This window comes from Schistocerca gregaria, chromosome 2 (assembly GCF_023897955.1).
Source record: "Schistocerca gregaria isolate iqSchGreg1 chromosome 2, iqSchGreg1.2, whole genome shotgun sequence".
NCBI lineage: Eukaryota > Metazoa > Arthropoda > Insecta > Orthoptera > Acrididae > Schistocerca > Schistocerca gregaria.
Window position 1 is genome coordinate 1055137061 of NC_064921.1, and position 16479 is coordinate 1055153539.

General features: G+C 42.9%; 1 protein-coding gene across 1 annotated transcript in view; it reads right to left on the reverse strand.

Annotated features, from left to right (window-relative positions):
• Positions 1 to 16479, reverse strand: part of LOC126335582 (cytochrome P450 9e2-like) — a 105283-nt gene that overhangs the window by 18198 nt on the left and 70606 nt on the right. The window contains exons 4-5 of the mRNA XM_049999014.1: positions 4677 to 4885; positions 4399 to 4591 (exon numbers count right to left, since the gene is read on the reverse strand). Coding sequence (XP_049854971.1) covers positions 4399 to 4591; positions 4677 to 4885 — 402 coding nt within the window. The remainder of the gene's footprint in view (positions 1 to 4398; positions 4592 to 4676; positions 4886 to 16479) is intronic.

Consider the following 16479-nt stretch of genomic DNA (forward strand, 5'->3'; position numbering starts at 1 on the left):
GTGTTCCCCAGGGAAGCGTCCTGGGACCTCTGCTGTTCCTGATCTATATAAATGACTTGGGTGACAATCTGAGCCGTTCTCTTAGGTTGTTCGCAGATGATGCTGTAATTTACCGTCTAGTAACGTCAACCGAAGACCAGTATCAGTTGCAAAGCGATTTAGAAAATATTGCTGTATGGTGTGGCAGGTGGCAGTTGACGCTAAATAATGAAAAGTATGAGGTGATCCGCATGAGTTCCAAAAGAAATCCGTTGGAATTCGATTACTCGATAAATAGTACAATTCTCAAGGCTGTCAATTCAACTAAGTACCTGGGTGTAAAAATTACGAACAACTTCAGTTGGAAAGACCACATAGATAACATTGTGGGGACGTCGAGCCAAAGGTTGCGTTTCATTGGCAGGACACTTAGAAGATGCAACAAGTCCACTAAAGAGACAGCTTACACTACACTCGTTCGTCCTCTGTTAGAATACTGCTGGGCGGTGTGGGATCCTTACCAAGTGGAATTGACGGAGGACATCGAAAGGATGCAAAAAAGGGCAGCTCGTTTTGTATTATCACGTAATAGGGGAGAGAGTGTGGCAGATATTATACGCGAGTTGGGATGGAAGTCTTCAAAGCAAAGACGTTTTTCGGCGCGGCGAGATCTATTTACGAAATTTCAGTCATCAACTTTCTCTTCCGAATGCCAAAATATTTTGTTGAGCCCAACCTACGTAGGTAGGAATGATCATCAAAATAAAATAAGAGAAATCAGAGCTGGAACAGAAAGGTTTAGGTGTTCGTTTTTCCCGTGCGCTGTTGGGGAGTGGAATGGTAGGGAGATAGTATGATTGTGGTTCGATGAACCCTCTGCCAAGCACTTAAATGTGAATTGCAGAGTAATCATGTAGATGTAGATGTAGTGGTTGACCAGCCTCCAGTCGCCCTAGTATTCTACCCCTCATAACGTCATCAATATGTGTTCTCTCTGCCCACAGTCAGCATTAGCACGACCCAAAACGTCTGCACACATTAGCTGCACCGTACTCTGACATGCACGAACACACCTCTGCATATGTAGGCGGCTGCCAGCGCCACCGTGCGACGACCGCACGTCTAATGCACCGCACGGTCATACCCGAGGTGATTTAAACCCGCAAACTGCCACCAGAGCGATGTTTTACCATGTATCAGCTTTATCGTTAATTTATGAGCATAAGTGTATATTAAATTATTTTCTTGTTGTATCTTTAAATTCAGCAATTGCACAAGGTATCGAACTAGGTATTTCTTCTAAACCTTGCGGCCACTTGACGCGTGACAAACCGACAACAAAAATTACTAACAAGAAAAACAGAACACGATTATGAATGCTGCTTAAACAATGGATGCAATTGGAGGAAAACACAAGATACATAAAGGGAAAAACTGAAACAGAAATCAGCAAAGTTGCGAACACATTATACATATAGATGTGCAGATCAAAAAAGACTTTCATACCAGAAAAACGAAACGAAACGTGATGAAAACACCGTATCAGCCAGACACAAAAATGTCAAAATGGCCTATCAATAACAGAAGAAAAAGATCTGTATAATAGTTTCACAGATTATTAATTCAAATATAATAGCTGTGCATATGTTATAAAGAATGTTACAAGCTTTAATATCAGGTACAAAGAGCATATCAGAATCCATTCCACATATTCAGAAGATCTAATTCATGAAAACCATACATTATATTCAGTCGGCAATAAGTCAATTTATCACACATATATACAGGAACTCGGGTCTCTGAAATTTAACCATGTTTGTTTTCACCCAGATTGTACAGGCAAGTCAAAATTACTCGTCTATTTCTCCACTTAATCTGTATTCTTTTGCCGGCCGCGGTGGTCTCGCGGCTCTAGGCGCTGCATTCTGGAACCGTGCGACTGCTACGTTCGCAGATTCGAATCCTGCCTCGGGCATGGATGTGTGTGATGTACTTAGGTTAGTTAGGTTTAAGTAGTTCTAAGTTTTTTTGTATTCTTTTGAAAGTTTTGCATTCTACATTCCTATTTATACTAGCGATGGATCGCTCTAATTTTATACATGCCGTAACACAATACTGTGCTACTTTATAACAGCTGCTATGGGATTTTCAACTTGTTTTAATAAGATTACTGTTACACGAGGGTGCGCTGGAAAGTAAAATTCCGAATTTATGTGAAAACTCTTAAAAACGTCTTAAGGAAAACCAACGTTATTAACATTGTGTATCTTTATTCTTTATGTCTACATATTTGGAGCCCTTTGCTGCTAGGAGAATCCGAACTGTAGCGCGTAACAAGGCGGTGTGTAGCGTAAGTAGGTATGTGGTGTAACTGCGTCGGTTCGTGAGCAACAGCGTGCTGTAACGGAGTTTCAAATTCGAAGAATTTCTCCACTCGTCCTCTCTTTCAGCGTGACAATGACAAACGACACACGAACGTCGCGACATGTGCAACAACCCGACCCCTTGATTTTACTGTCATCGATCATCCTGCATAAATTCCCGACTTGGCCCCATCAGATTTTCATGTTTCCAAAACTTACAGAACACCTTCGAGGACTTAACTTTGATGCTGATGAAGCGTTCCAAGCACAGGTGAGGTTGTGCTTCCGTCAACGAAGCCAAACAGTCTGCAGTGAGGGTATCAACAAATTGGTCTCTCGTTGGGATTGACCATGTTGAGGAATATATCTGTAGACGTGAAGAATGAAGATTTAGAAAGTTAATAACGCTTTTTTTTATTTGAAATGCTATAAGAGTTTCAAGATAAAAAATTCGGAGGTGTTAATTTTCAGCACGCCCTCATCTTATAAACTCCCAGGTAAAATCGTTTCAGAGGAACAAAATGGCTATCGCATAAATTCCGTTAGAAGTAACAGACTCACCAACCTTGGTTTCCTTCTTTTTTTCATTCGCTGTTGATAACGCAAACATAACATAACTGTTCTGAAACTGTGACTACTCCATCATAATTTTCTTCAAAGTTTTGAACACATTCTATCTATTGACATTATGGAAAGCTTCCTCTACATCCATAAACATTATTAATGTAATCTACTCATTCCTCACAAAGGCAGCAAAACTTAATTTCTTCTTCAATAGTATCTATTAAACATAGCAAGGTCTACCGCTTCTTCCGATCGCAGGTGCTGACAAAGATATTTATTTATTGACAGATATATTTAGATATACAATAAATACAAATAAGAAATTTCTCGCTGACTTGAAATGTTAAGCAGATAACATTAGGAAATTAGTGTGTAGTATAAATTATTTGTAACCAGAGTCTAATTAGGTTTTCTCAAAACAGAACTTTTCTTGGAGACTTGGGATAACAGCTTCACGGTTAGACTATACGGCTTGGGAGAAATCGTAGTACGAGGGTTATTCGGGAAGTAAGGAACGATCGGTCGCGAAATGGAAACCAAAGTGAAAATGCGATGACGTTTTGCACAGGTGTGTTGGACAGTGTCCCTAGTATGCCCGTCGATCACTTTACGTCGTTTTTTCAGTTCTGAGCACACAGGGAGAACATAAAGATACCTAGAACAATAGTGTCTCCCGCCAAGTACGAAGGTCTGGTGAGAAATTTCGTCTGAAGCTATGTAGCCAACATTACATAACTGTCGTGCGTTTTCTTCTTGAAGACCAGTCTCAGCCGCATTCTGCGGGGACAATGAAGATGCTCCTGCATCGTTTTCAATTTAAATGTTTTGTTGCCCACAATACAGCCCGTAATTGTCTCTCTCTGAGTTTCTTCCCTGCTCACACGAACCGCACGGCATGGACAACAAGCTGTAGGCCAGCGTAGAGAATTGGCGGAAAGCACTGGCGGCTGCCTTCTGTAACGAGGGTATTGGAAAGTTGGTACAACGTTACGACAAACGTCTAAGTCGTATCGGCGATTATGGAGATAAATAGCTGGAAGTTGTAGCTAACTGTTGAAAATAAAACAGTTTTGTTTTGTACTGTGGTTTCCATTTCACGATGCATCGTTCCTTACTTTCCGAATAGCCCTCGTATATCTGAAATTTCGATTTACGCGTAGTTTATTAACCTTGTGTGTTTTACTAGCCTTAATATATAATTGATGTTTGTATCTAGCGTTGGGAGGAAGCAGCAATTTGTAATACAATTTCAAACTGGTTACTTTAAGTTACTGAGAGCAGATAATTGATTATAAATCTAAACTCTTCTGCGAGCTAAAATACGTAAAGGCTTGGTGACACGAGAAATCAGCTACATTTACTGAAAAGAACAGCTGTAGCGGAAATTTTACTCAAAATCTCAAGAAAAACTCCAAAGCATTGCGAAAAAACTTGTGAACTCAAGCTCTGTCACTTCGTGAAGATGTTACGGTCGTTGATGCTATGTACTTACTCAAAACATCGCGTTTTGTAGGTCCGATCTTCTCTTGTTCCTCAGAGCTTAGGTCACCTCGGCGTGCTTGCAGTAGCAAATTTATCACGTCCGCACGAACAATACCCTCCCTCTCTCTGGACTGAATTGCGTCCGTTACCATTGATCTGAAGAATTGCACCGACTTTCGGTCGAAGAATGGGATGCCCAGCACCTGCAATAACATTGTAAGAGAAGGAAAGTTGGAAATCGGTGTAAGCGCGACTAAGGCAGCTCAGTAGAGTACTCGTCGAACCTACCTGCATGATCCTCGGCGATATGAAGTAACCAGCAGCGGTGAGGGGGTTTACCTTCGTCAGTCTGCGGCCCATGCGGTAAAAACTGTTGTCGCGGTCCATCAGCGAATCCACCTTGATACCAAAAGCCGTCGTTGCTATTATGTCGTTCGCCACCCGGGTGAAGAGATCCTTCATCTCTACGGTGAAAATGTCTTCTTTTCTTGAGGAAGCTAGGACAAAGTTATAATTAACTGTCAGCAGGTGGATATAATTACTGTAAAGCTTTCAAATGTGGAATACTGTTTTATTTTCAATCAGTTTAAAGTATAATTCGAAATACACTTGTGTGCAAAACTTAAGAATGAAAATTATCTTCCTACGACGTGACACTGTCAAGTAGTATAGCTCGATGAAACTTGGACAATACATAAAAAGAACTGTTACTATATAGTACAGCAGCTAACGTAAATATTTAATCAATGAGACGAACAGGAATGACACATTTATTTACTGACAATAATTACGCTCAAGTCATCGCGACTCTTGATGATTCCCTGGGCATTACAAAACGCGGGACACGGTTCTTAAAAGCGTGCGTGTTCAGCATGGCCGGCAGTGTACTCTCTGCAGCATGTCCCCACGCTGACCCAATGACCGGTAAGCGCGTCCCGCGCCTCCCCCATCGCGGATGACAACCGCTGTGTGGTCTCGGTGCGAGTGAAGTTGCTGCAGTATGTCTTCCCAGCGGATCCCTCATGTACTCGATGTGACTTAATTCGGGGAAGGGAAGGCCAGTCCATTCGACGGCTATCCTCTCGTTCCAAGAGCTCCTCCAATTGATCTGTTCGATGCGGTCGCGCACTGTCAATCATGAAAAGATGCAAATGGGAAAACAGTGCAGTGTCGGAAAAACGATGACCGGTGAGTGTACCGCTTTGGAGGTCAGTAAACTCATGCAACACACTGTCTCCCCGCACCATTACACCTGCACCGCCAAAGCGATCACGTTCGGTATTACACCATATGTATCCTCAGTTGCGAATATGCGCAACCATCATCTGTATAGTGGATGGACGACTGTGAAAATTTGTAGCGGACCGTCACTCGAACTTGGACCTCCCTCTTAATTCGAGCGGTCGCCTCACGATCTGGCCATCCGAATGGGACTCACGGCCTGTCTCAAACTTCCATTTGTCGTCAACCATGTGTTTACAACTTGTACTCGTAGATCCATTACGTATATTACCGTCCTGGGGAGTCATTTTACTTGAAAGTCGCTTGCCCGGTGTCGGCGGATAAATACGATATTGCAGTGCCTATTTTATTCCAGATTACAATGCATTGCTCCTTCAGACATGCATGTAAGTCGAGATGAACACTGGCTCGTAATTCGGAATAACACAGGCACTCCAGTATCGCTTTTTCGATAGTGTTCCTCGATGCATTACTTGTTGGCACCTGGCGCCATATAAGGGTACATAATGTACCCAGGAAATGGTGCATACCGCACCAGGTGGTATATTTCCGGGAGACATAACGTTACATGGGCGTACTGACATCCAAATCTTTCAACACGGTACAGTAAACGGTGAGATTGTGAGACTGTATTCCTTCTCAATGTGCATCTTTTCAGGGGTACATTCGATCCTGGCCTAATTTTGTATTGATGACAATGCGTGACGAGGTGGAGCAACTTCTTGGAACTACAGGGTATTCTGTGAATGGACTGGTCTGTGCGTCCCCCGACTTCAGTCCCACAGATGTGTTGGGGAGACCCGTGGCAGCACGCCCACGATCACCCAGCAGCTCACCAGCCGACCAGCCGACCAGCCGACCGCGCTGGTGGAGCAGTGCAGCGCCCCACCACAAGCGCCCTCACCACTCCGGCGGCCAGCACGGGAACTCGTCGCAGATCAGGCACCGCTGTCCGTGGTGGTCAGTGTAACACTTGTCTCTGAATAAAGTTGTCATTTCTGTTTGACTGCGTGATTCTTTCAGTTATCTTCTGTAGTGTAGCAGTTCCTTCCATTTACGTTCCAAGGTTCGTCAGGTTGTTATTTGACAGTCCGCCCCGATAGCTGAGTGATGGCCGGCACGTTAGCTCAGCGTGTTCGGTCAGAGAGCTGGTTAGCCTCTGTAATTAAAAAAAAAACTGAGTGGAAGGATCAACAAACGAACTTAAACGGATGTCATGTGACGTCCGCAACGACCAAACCAAACGATCAACAACGTAAAAAAAGTGGTTAGCACGGTTGTCTGTCACGCCAACGGGCCCGCGTTCGATTCCCGGCTGGGTCGGATATTTTCTCCGCTCAGGGACTGGGTGATGTGTTGTCCTCATTATCATTTCATCATAATCAGTGGAAGGCAACGGGAAACCACCACTGGGATCACTTCCCTGGTCGCTCATGCGGTGGATCTCTCTGACGTGACTTCCCCCATGACAAAACCTGCCGTAAGGCACAGCACAAAGTTTTTAAAAGTTAGTTGACAGTGACACATCATTCTACAGATAGTTTCGGCCTTAATTTTCGCACACCACTGTATTAGTTAGGAGAATTATTTGTGTCTCACTTTCAACTCCTAGACTGAGAAAAGTATTTCCCTATCATGAGTAATTCATCAATGTGTTTCACAAATTTCGTAATAAGATTCTGAACGTTCAAATACAGAATATATTTTAAGGCAACTGAAAGGATTCCCTGTGCTGTATTTCACTCAGTTTCTAGTAAACGTTGGATACGATTTGAAACTGAAATCTAAAGAGTGGTAAGTATTGAGTGAGTGCAATCTAGCTGGTTTGTTAGTGAATTGTTTATGTGTTCCATGGATTTTAATTGCCTTTTCTCATTACGATACGCAATGCATGAGGGTATGACTTTCCACATAGTTTCTCAATTAAAAATACGGTAACATGGTGATCAGTTACATGGTTGTCTTAATATACCATTTCTTTTTACTATTTTTCGGATATACTATGTTAAACACTCTCTCTCTCTCTCTCTCTCTCTCTCTCTCTGTCTCAATCTGAGACACACCACACACACACACACACACACACACACACACACACACACACACACACACGCACGCACAGGCACATTATGTTATTAAACAGACAGACACAGGGAGCTCTCAAGCAGATATAATTGCCGTTTATGTTTGAAGTAATATGATTGTTTAGTAGATCCTTTACATCACTGAGTAAATAGTCAAAGATTTTTTATTTGCGAATATCTCGCTTCTTCCCGTGCTACATGAACAAACCGGAATGAAAGACAGTGTAAATCATTTCTTCTTCTGGTATTATTTATATGAATATGGATGTTAGCTTTTTTTCGAGCTGTGACTGCTTGCTGCCAACAAGCTTTATAAGGGATAAATGTATTGTGAAGCTGTTGTAGATATGTCCAGCTATTTAAATGCTCTCTACAAGACATTGTATACAGTACACCATATGTTGTCGTTATTAAAGGGTTCTGTGCAACGAAAAATCTCTTCCTCAGTGACAAGTTACCCAAAATACGGTACCATAAGATATCAGTTAGAAAAAATAGTAAATGTAAGTCAGTTTCTGAAATTTCTATTCCCAAAATCTCCTGGTATCCGTAATGTAACAGTTACACAGATTAGATGTTAATGGCCACTTGTAAAAAGTGCCTACCAGTTCAGTTTCTTGTTAATGTCAACACCTAATACTTTAAAATATCCTACATCCTTTATTGATTTCTCTTCATGCAATATTTTTAATGGCGTGATCCATTCTTATCCGCTACAGAACTGCACTTATTGGAAACACAACTTACGGCTTCATAAATCATTGGCGTTCTATATTACACAATGTAATAACATTCGTATCATCCCAATTCCTGAAATTTCTACATTCCTGCGTTCGGTCTGTCGACCAGTGAAAAATATAGTCAGAGGCCCAAATCTGGGAGAGATAGCGTTAGAAGTTCCACGCCATCACAACAATCGAGTTGTTACGAATCGCAAAGGTGAATAGTCGGTGCCACACACGTCCGTGTGAGCGACAGGCATCCACTGCGCATAGCTTGACAAAATTTTCATCCACAGCTCCATGGAAAAATGACAGCGTTGATTACACACTAGTAATCTCTTGTTAGATCATGACAAAATGTCAGCCTGGTGCAAAGATCGAGAGTTATTTCTTACAGTGATGTTCATGAAACGTAAGAGTGTGGTACGCTTTGACTTCCGGATTACTGAGACATTGGAATTAGCCATGCCATATAAGTATTTGTAATTAGCATTAAATAGGTATATGAAATGGAGAAACGACCTAATCTCAGTTACCAGAAAAGCAAATGGCAGTCTATGAAACATTAATAGGAAAAATTGTCTACAAAAGAGAGGACATATATTACTGAGGCTGACACTTTAGTACTGCCTAAAAGTATAGTAGTCTTATCATGCTGGATTAACATGAGACTTACAGCGTGTAAAATGAAGGGTTCCGCCAATGATTAGAGGTCTGTTTGATTGCCGAGAGCGTTTAACAGATATAATATACCATTTTAAACATATCTCTCTAGAACCCTCTTAGGGACTTTAAAGAATCGCCTTTTCTGACTTCTGGTTTGCACGTAATGGTGAGAGGTCGGTGATACTTGTAATCTAATTTGTTAGACCTTACTTACGGATGACTGGGTTCATTGATACTCTGATGAGCAACATGATGCTGTGACGAGACATTAGATTCGTATCCGGAAGAATGGAGTTTAGGTCCCCACCATGATATCCAGAGTTTGGTCGTTTACATGGATTTCCTTAACAATTTAAAGCAAATGCTGAGGTTGTGCCTTTGAAGAGGATATGGCCGATTTTCTTACCCATATTTCCTCAAGAAACTATTCAGACGTTAAGGGACCTGAAAATTTAATAGTCACTGGGGACTGGAATTCGACAGTAGGAAAAGGATGCGAAGGAAAAGTAGTAGGAGAATGTGGACTGGGGGAAAGGAATGAAAGAGGAAGCCACCTGGTAGAATTTTAAACAGAGCATAATTTAATCATAGCCAACACTTCGTTAAAGAATCTTGAGAGAAGGTTGCATACATGTGGAAGAGACTCGGAGACACCGTACGGTTTTGGATTAATGATATAATGGTTATACAGAGATTTAGGAACCAGATTTTGAATTGTAATTTCCAGAGGCAGATATGGTCTCTGACCACAATTTATTGGTTAGAACTCCGGATTAAAACTGAAGAAACTGCAAAAAGTCAGGAATTTAAGAAGATGGAACCTGAGTAAACTGAAAGCACAAGAGGTTGTAGAGAGTTTCAGAGGGAGAATTAAGCAACGATCGCCAAAACAGGATAAAGGGATACGGTAGAAGAAGCATGGGTACCATCTAAACATTCATGGTGGTGTCTGTTTGTTCTATATTGTGTCTCCATACCACTTTCGCGCAACGACGCTCTGAGCGTGTTTTTTAGGGAATTGGCTAGTTTGAACCTGGGACCTGTTGCTGGTAAGGAGACGCCAGACCACACGAGACATGTAGAATTCAGAAGAGTTCAGTGAGACTAGCGATGATATAACCAAATACTTAATGATCTCAGCGTCAGCTCCAATGCACTCCCTGTAAAAGAATCTTAATACTAACTAAATTTAGTGGAAGGGGTTCAAGGCTTTCCTATTTTTAGTTAGCTGGTAAAATAACGTCGAAAAAGCAGTTAAGTTTAACATTGGAAATTTATTCTAATCACAAAACATCGTTTATAAATTGCACTATTGATAAAAGGAAATGTTTTAATACAGGATGGTAAAAACCAACTGCGTTCAACAAAAATGTGAACGAATATTCCCTAAATGGGTTTCCAAGTTCTACAATGGATCGTAGGATGACCTATGCCACATCACATCTATAATCTTGGTTTAAATTAAGTTTCACAAAAGATAAAACTATAAAAATGGTCTACAGTGACCCTCAATTATCTTTAATTACGTATCTAACTTGTCGTAAATTACAGTGGCTGATGTGGCTTCTCAATAACTATATAACAGAGAAATTATCGCGTTTCAGATTTTTACTTTAGGTGGCAAATGTGAACACCGTGAGTTTTAATTAACGATCGACACTAGTATTACGCAAAAAGGGGGTGTAACAGATGAGACTTCTGCAGTTCTGAGTGAAGCCTTATGCGCTCAAAAATACGGCATCGCGTGCGTTCATTACCTTGTCGGTGTTATAGGCAGCGTCAGGGCGGCAGCGGGCAGCACAGCTCCGCTCACCTCGCCATCTCGGAAGCAACTCTCTCTTCTCCTTACTATAATTTACCGAAATTGGTTTAAAAAAACTGTCTGGCTGTGTTTTCATCTGACCAATCAGGGTCTCAATGTTAACCTTAAGCTCCGCCTACAAAAATTCTGTCTATCCAATGAGAAACGTTATACTTTTCGTGGTGGGGCAATGTTTTTAAAGTTTGCAACGTAACAGAGACGCTAAAAAGTCTCACGCTAAAACGTGCGGGTGGTGTGGTCCTTTTACCGTTATCGTAAGATCTATACTGTTCTTCTGGAGGGCTCTATCTTTTAACATTGGCTGGGGAGTGGTCCTAATGTAACAGACACGCGAAAAGGCTCACGCTAAAACTTGTGGGTGGTAGTGGCCCTTTTTGTGTTATCGTAAGATCTATACTGTTTTTCTGGAGGGCTCTAGCTTTTAACATGCGCTCGGGGGTGGTCCTTGACGTAACAGAGACGCTAAAAAGTCTCACGCTAAAACGTGCGAGTGGTGAGGCCCTAGTGGTGAGCTGGCGACGTGGGTGTCCAGTCCGTTTCTTATCGTAGGGCCTTCTAGCTTAACACGGTTCTGCTCTCGGCTTCTGTTCTCGTTTCTTCCTCGGAACTGCGTTTGTCTCACGGTGGGAAGGTACAACATGCATTTAGGCATTCTTGTGTTAGTCTGTGGTATGCCATTTGCTCACTCATTACTCGTATTACTTTGGTTAATTTAATGTCACGATTTATTCGGAGCTATGTGACATACTACTGGATTTGCTTATCATGTCAGGGTTTTCATGGAAGGTGTTGGATTTGCCTGGCACCGTACAACCTTTGATAGATGAAATAGTGAAAGCAGCAGAGGATCAGATAGTTGAAGAGACGAGGGTCAGTAGATATCGTTAGGTTACACAAGAGATGTTGAATTTCATCGATGAAAGGAGGAAATTTAAAAAATGTAACAAATGATACAGGCGAAATGAAATACAAACGTCTCAAAAACGAGATCGATAGGAAATGCTGAATGCCTAAGCACGAATGGCTGGAGAATAAGCCTAAAGATGTAGAAGCATATATTACTAGGGGTAAGATAGATAATGCCTACAGGAAAATTAAAGAGACCTTTGGAGAAAAGAGAACCACCTGTATGAATATCAAGAGCACAGGTGGAAAACCTGTCCTAAGCAAAGAAGGGAAAGCAGATAGGTGGAAGGAAGGGAAAAGAAAACGGACGCAGAGGAAGATGACAAAAGAGATATGATACTGCGAGAAGAATTTTACAAAGAACTGGAAGGCTAAGTGGAAACAAGGGCCCAGGAGTATACAGCATTCCGTTAGAGTTACTGATCGTCTTGGGAGAGCCAGCGACGACAAAACTCTTCCATCTCGAGAGCAAGACGTACGATACAGGCGAAATACCCTCCCACTTCACGAAGATTACAGTAATACCGATCCGAAAGAAAGCAGGTGTTGACAGGTGTGAAAATTACCAAACTATCAGTTTAATAAGTCACGGCTGTAAAATACTAATACGAATTCTTTACAGATGAATGGGAAAACTGGTAGATGCTGACCTCGAGGAAGATCAGTTTGGAAAACGCGAGGCAATAGTGACCCCACGTCTTACGTTAGAAGGCAAAAAGAAGTCGAGATACACGAAAGGGAAGAAGTGGTTTGGAAGGGAGTGAGACAGAGTTGCAGCCTATCGCCGATGTTATTCAGTCTGTATAGCGAGCAAACAGTAAAGGAAACAAAAGAAAAATTTGGAGCAAGATTCAATATCCAGGGAGAAGAAATAAATACTTTACGGTTTGCCGATGACATTGTAATTCTGTCAGAAACAGCAAAGAATTTGAAAGAGCAGTTGGATGGAGTGGTCAGTTTCTTGAAAGGAGGATATAAGATGAACATCAAGAAAAACAAAACGAGGATAATGGAATGTAATCGAATTAAATCAGGTGATGCTGAGGGAATTAGATTAGGAAATGCGACACTTAAAGTAGTAAATCAGTTTTGCTATTTGGGGAGCAAAATAGCTGAAGATGGTCGAAGAACGATGGATATAAAATGTAGACTGGCAATGGTAAAATAACAATTTCTGAAGAAATGAAATATGGACGATAAACAGTTTAGAGACAACAGAGACTTTTGAAATGTGGTACTACAGAAGAATTCTGACAATCAGAAGAGTAGATCACATAACTAATGAGGCTAGAAGAAGGAGTCGGTTGATAGGATACATTCTGCGGCATCAAGGGATCACCAATTTAGTAATGGAAGGATGCTTAGGGGGCTGAAGGGGGGGGGGGGGGGTGATGAGGGGTAAAACTCGTATAGATGAGACCGAGAGATGATGCTTGCACAGGTTAGAGCAGCATGGACAGCTGCATCAAAGTCTTTTCCTCAATCCTAGATCGTGCTCCATTTATGATGACCTCATAGTCGACTAGTCGTTTTAGTCTTCCTCATGTTTCCGATTCTCCATGGTGTAGTTGAAGTAGACTTGGCCACATGTAACTTCCGTCTGTTAGTTCTCTAACACGTAGACATGTGCACAGACTGCCAAAAAAGTCCCGAGACCGATTTTATTCCTAGCATATGAAAGACGTCAACAGAATAAACCACCCATGAACTAACGAATGTAAATAAGAGATATGTACTCGATCACTTGGCTATGAGCCGACAGTTTTCATAGTGGACGTGCGGACGTAGTGTTACAGCGTTGCTGTGTCACGAATCGCAGTCCTACAACACCTCCAGAGCTTCCTTAACAGAGCAGAGTGTGTGCAAAATTAGTTCCCCATACCACGACTCCGAAACAAAACAACGACGCGTGGACGGCAGTCACGACATGATTGAAATGCAAAACACGGACAGCAGTTCCCTGATAAAGAAAATCGTAGTGGGTGACGAAACTTGTTGTTATCAATAGGAATCTACCATAAAGCGACAAAACGCAGAAATTCGGGTCGACGGTCAACGCCTAGACATTGGATATAGAGACAATGTGATGCGTCACAAAAAACTTTTCTAGGAGTTTCACGTAGTTTTATGAATTTTCTGCGCCTTTTACTGAAGTGGGGCGGGGGAGGGGGAGGGGCAGACTACATAATACCTGAAGCATTAAAATAGCCATCCGAACGACGGCTTACTTAAATTCCGATGGCTGAACCTATGCCTCGCGGGAGCGGTGGCCGAGCGGTTCTAGGCGCTTCAGTCCGGCACCACACGATTGTTACGGTCGCAGGTTCGAATCCTGCCTCGGGTATGGATGTGTGTGAAGTCCTTAGGTTAGTCAGGTTTAAGTCCTCAGATGTTAAGCCCCATAGTGCTCAGAGCCATTTCAGCCAATCTATGCCTCCTTCTATGGTGACGACGGTTCCTCTCAATTCCACCGAGGCAGCACGGGCAGCAGCCCTTTCCGACGCTGACCACACTCGTCCGATAGCCGCCCCAGATAGTGAGGCCATGACGGAGTCTACAGTACCGGATCCGGCCTCAACAACGGCGCCCTCTCCTGAGGATAATTATCGACCGACCTTGCAAGAAAGCCTGGATGCCAGGAGAGCGTAATAATTTTTTTTAATTGTCTAAACTGTTGCTGCAGGCAGTGCGATGACTTCAGCGGTGGTCCGCGTGGAAAATATGTGAAGTGAATACTGGTTCGTGGCGCGAAGATGAAGATGGATCCTCCTGTTTCGTTAACATTCCAGTTACGGCGGCGGTCCACGTCTCCGTTGTGGTCGAATCAGCCGGCAGCACTGGCGCCATAATAATAGTTCCAGTGTGTGCGTTGTCGTTAGGCGCGCCACGTCTTATTATTAAACGTTTATTAATCACGCTGTGCGGGTAGGTCGGAATTACGCAATGTCTTCAGTATTTAAGATATATAGCCGGTTAATGCCATTACTTCGAAAAGTTCTTTCACCGTGTTGCCACTGGAAAACAGTCCGTTAAGCATCAGTTCAACTTTCGTCGTCGTCTTTAAGACAGTTTGGACGATATAATAAATGCTTCCTTATCAAATCACAGCACTCTTATTTTACTTAACATTTTGGTTTGTTCCACTTTCACGCAATTCTAACAGTTAGTGTCTCCACACGGCAATAGTGTCTGATTCATGGCTAATTGTCACAAGTTCACACAGTTTGTAAAATCGTCACCGCAAACACTCGATATACTTTTCAGGTTTTACTGTTCACTTAATAATGCACGATCTCCAATTAACACAGCTTATGCACTGTAATTAATTGTTCCTCCGAGTATCACCGTCTTTCACGCCGAACTTTGCCAAGTTTTTCCACCCGCGAACCGGCCACGTACCACCACAACTCGCACGCTCTCTTTCGATAGTCGTTCGCTCTCTCTCTAACACAGTACTTCTCCTAGCCTAACCGAAGTTTAACAAAGCGTATAGAACCAGAACATTCATATTCGTACAATATAAAATATAAAACAGTAGCAAAATGAATGAGGAAACAATGTGACGTATTAACAAATATAGTATAGTTGAAATAAATGATACATACGTACTATGACAAGGTAATGCACAAATGAAAAATAAATATTATCGACTCTCGGGGATGCAATGTCTTCACACGATTCCCAGCCAGTAGCGCCGAAGGAGTCTGAGCCGAGTGCCGCAGCAACCACAAAAAGCCACCAACAGCCGGTGGTATTTCATGGCGACTAGGCGGACGACGGCGAGGTAACCTCCTCGCACAACGGGACAACAGGCGGGGTAATTCACCCCACCACCACTGATCTTTTTCCACCATCATATACAGCGACGAGACAGCCTTACAAGGGTGTTGATGGCCAACACGGGTTCTGTGGACAGACCTCAAACTTATCGTGTTGTGACTATAAACATAACACTATACGGAAGCGTGCTAAGTTATCCTTGCTTCAGGATATGTTGAACTGTGCTTCCATCGACATAGCCCTTCTCCAGGAATTGTACGTCGACGACTTCCCAGTCCAGTACGGTTACGATGATTGCGTCTCTCCAGCTTCCCCTACAGGCAGCGGTGTCGGTGTACTTCTTCGGGAAGAGATAGTGGCGGTCGATATCCTCTTTCTGCCTGGGGCAAGAGGAATGGCACTCACACTAGTAGGTGTCCGCCTTATCGATATCTACGCACCTTCCGGGACGGACAAACGTCGCGAACGTTCACGATTCTTTGCGGAAGACGTCGCTCCGCTCTTCCAAGGCCGCCACGACCATCTGGCTTTTGGAGGTGACTACAATTGCGCAATGGCGCCCAGAGACCAACTCCCACGATATAATCCGTCCCCGGAACTCAAGACCTGCAGATGGTGGACACTTGGGAATATCTCCACGGTCACCGACCGGGATTCACACACTTCACGAGTCACTCTTCCAGTCACATCGACCGGATTTATGTCTCACGCTGTCTTGCCGCTGAGACACAGGATGTGGAACTGTGCCCTGCAGCTTTCTCGGACCACTCAGCTTACATCTGCGCCGTCACCCTGCGGCGGCAGAGAGTGTGGAGAAGCTGCAGCCCATGGAAACTAAACATCACTCACCTGTCGTACCCGGATTGTTG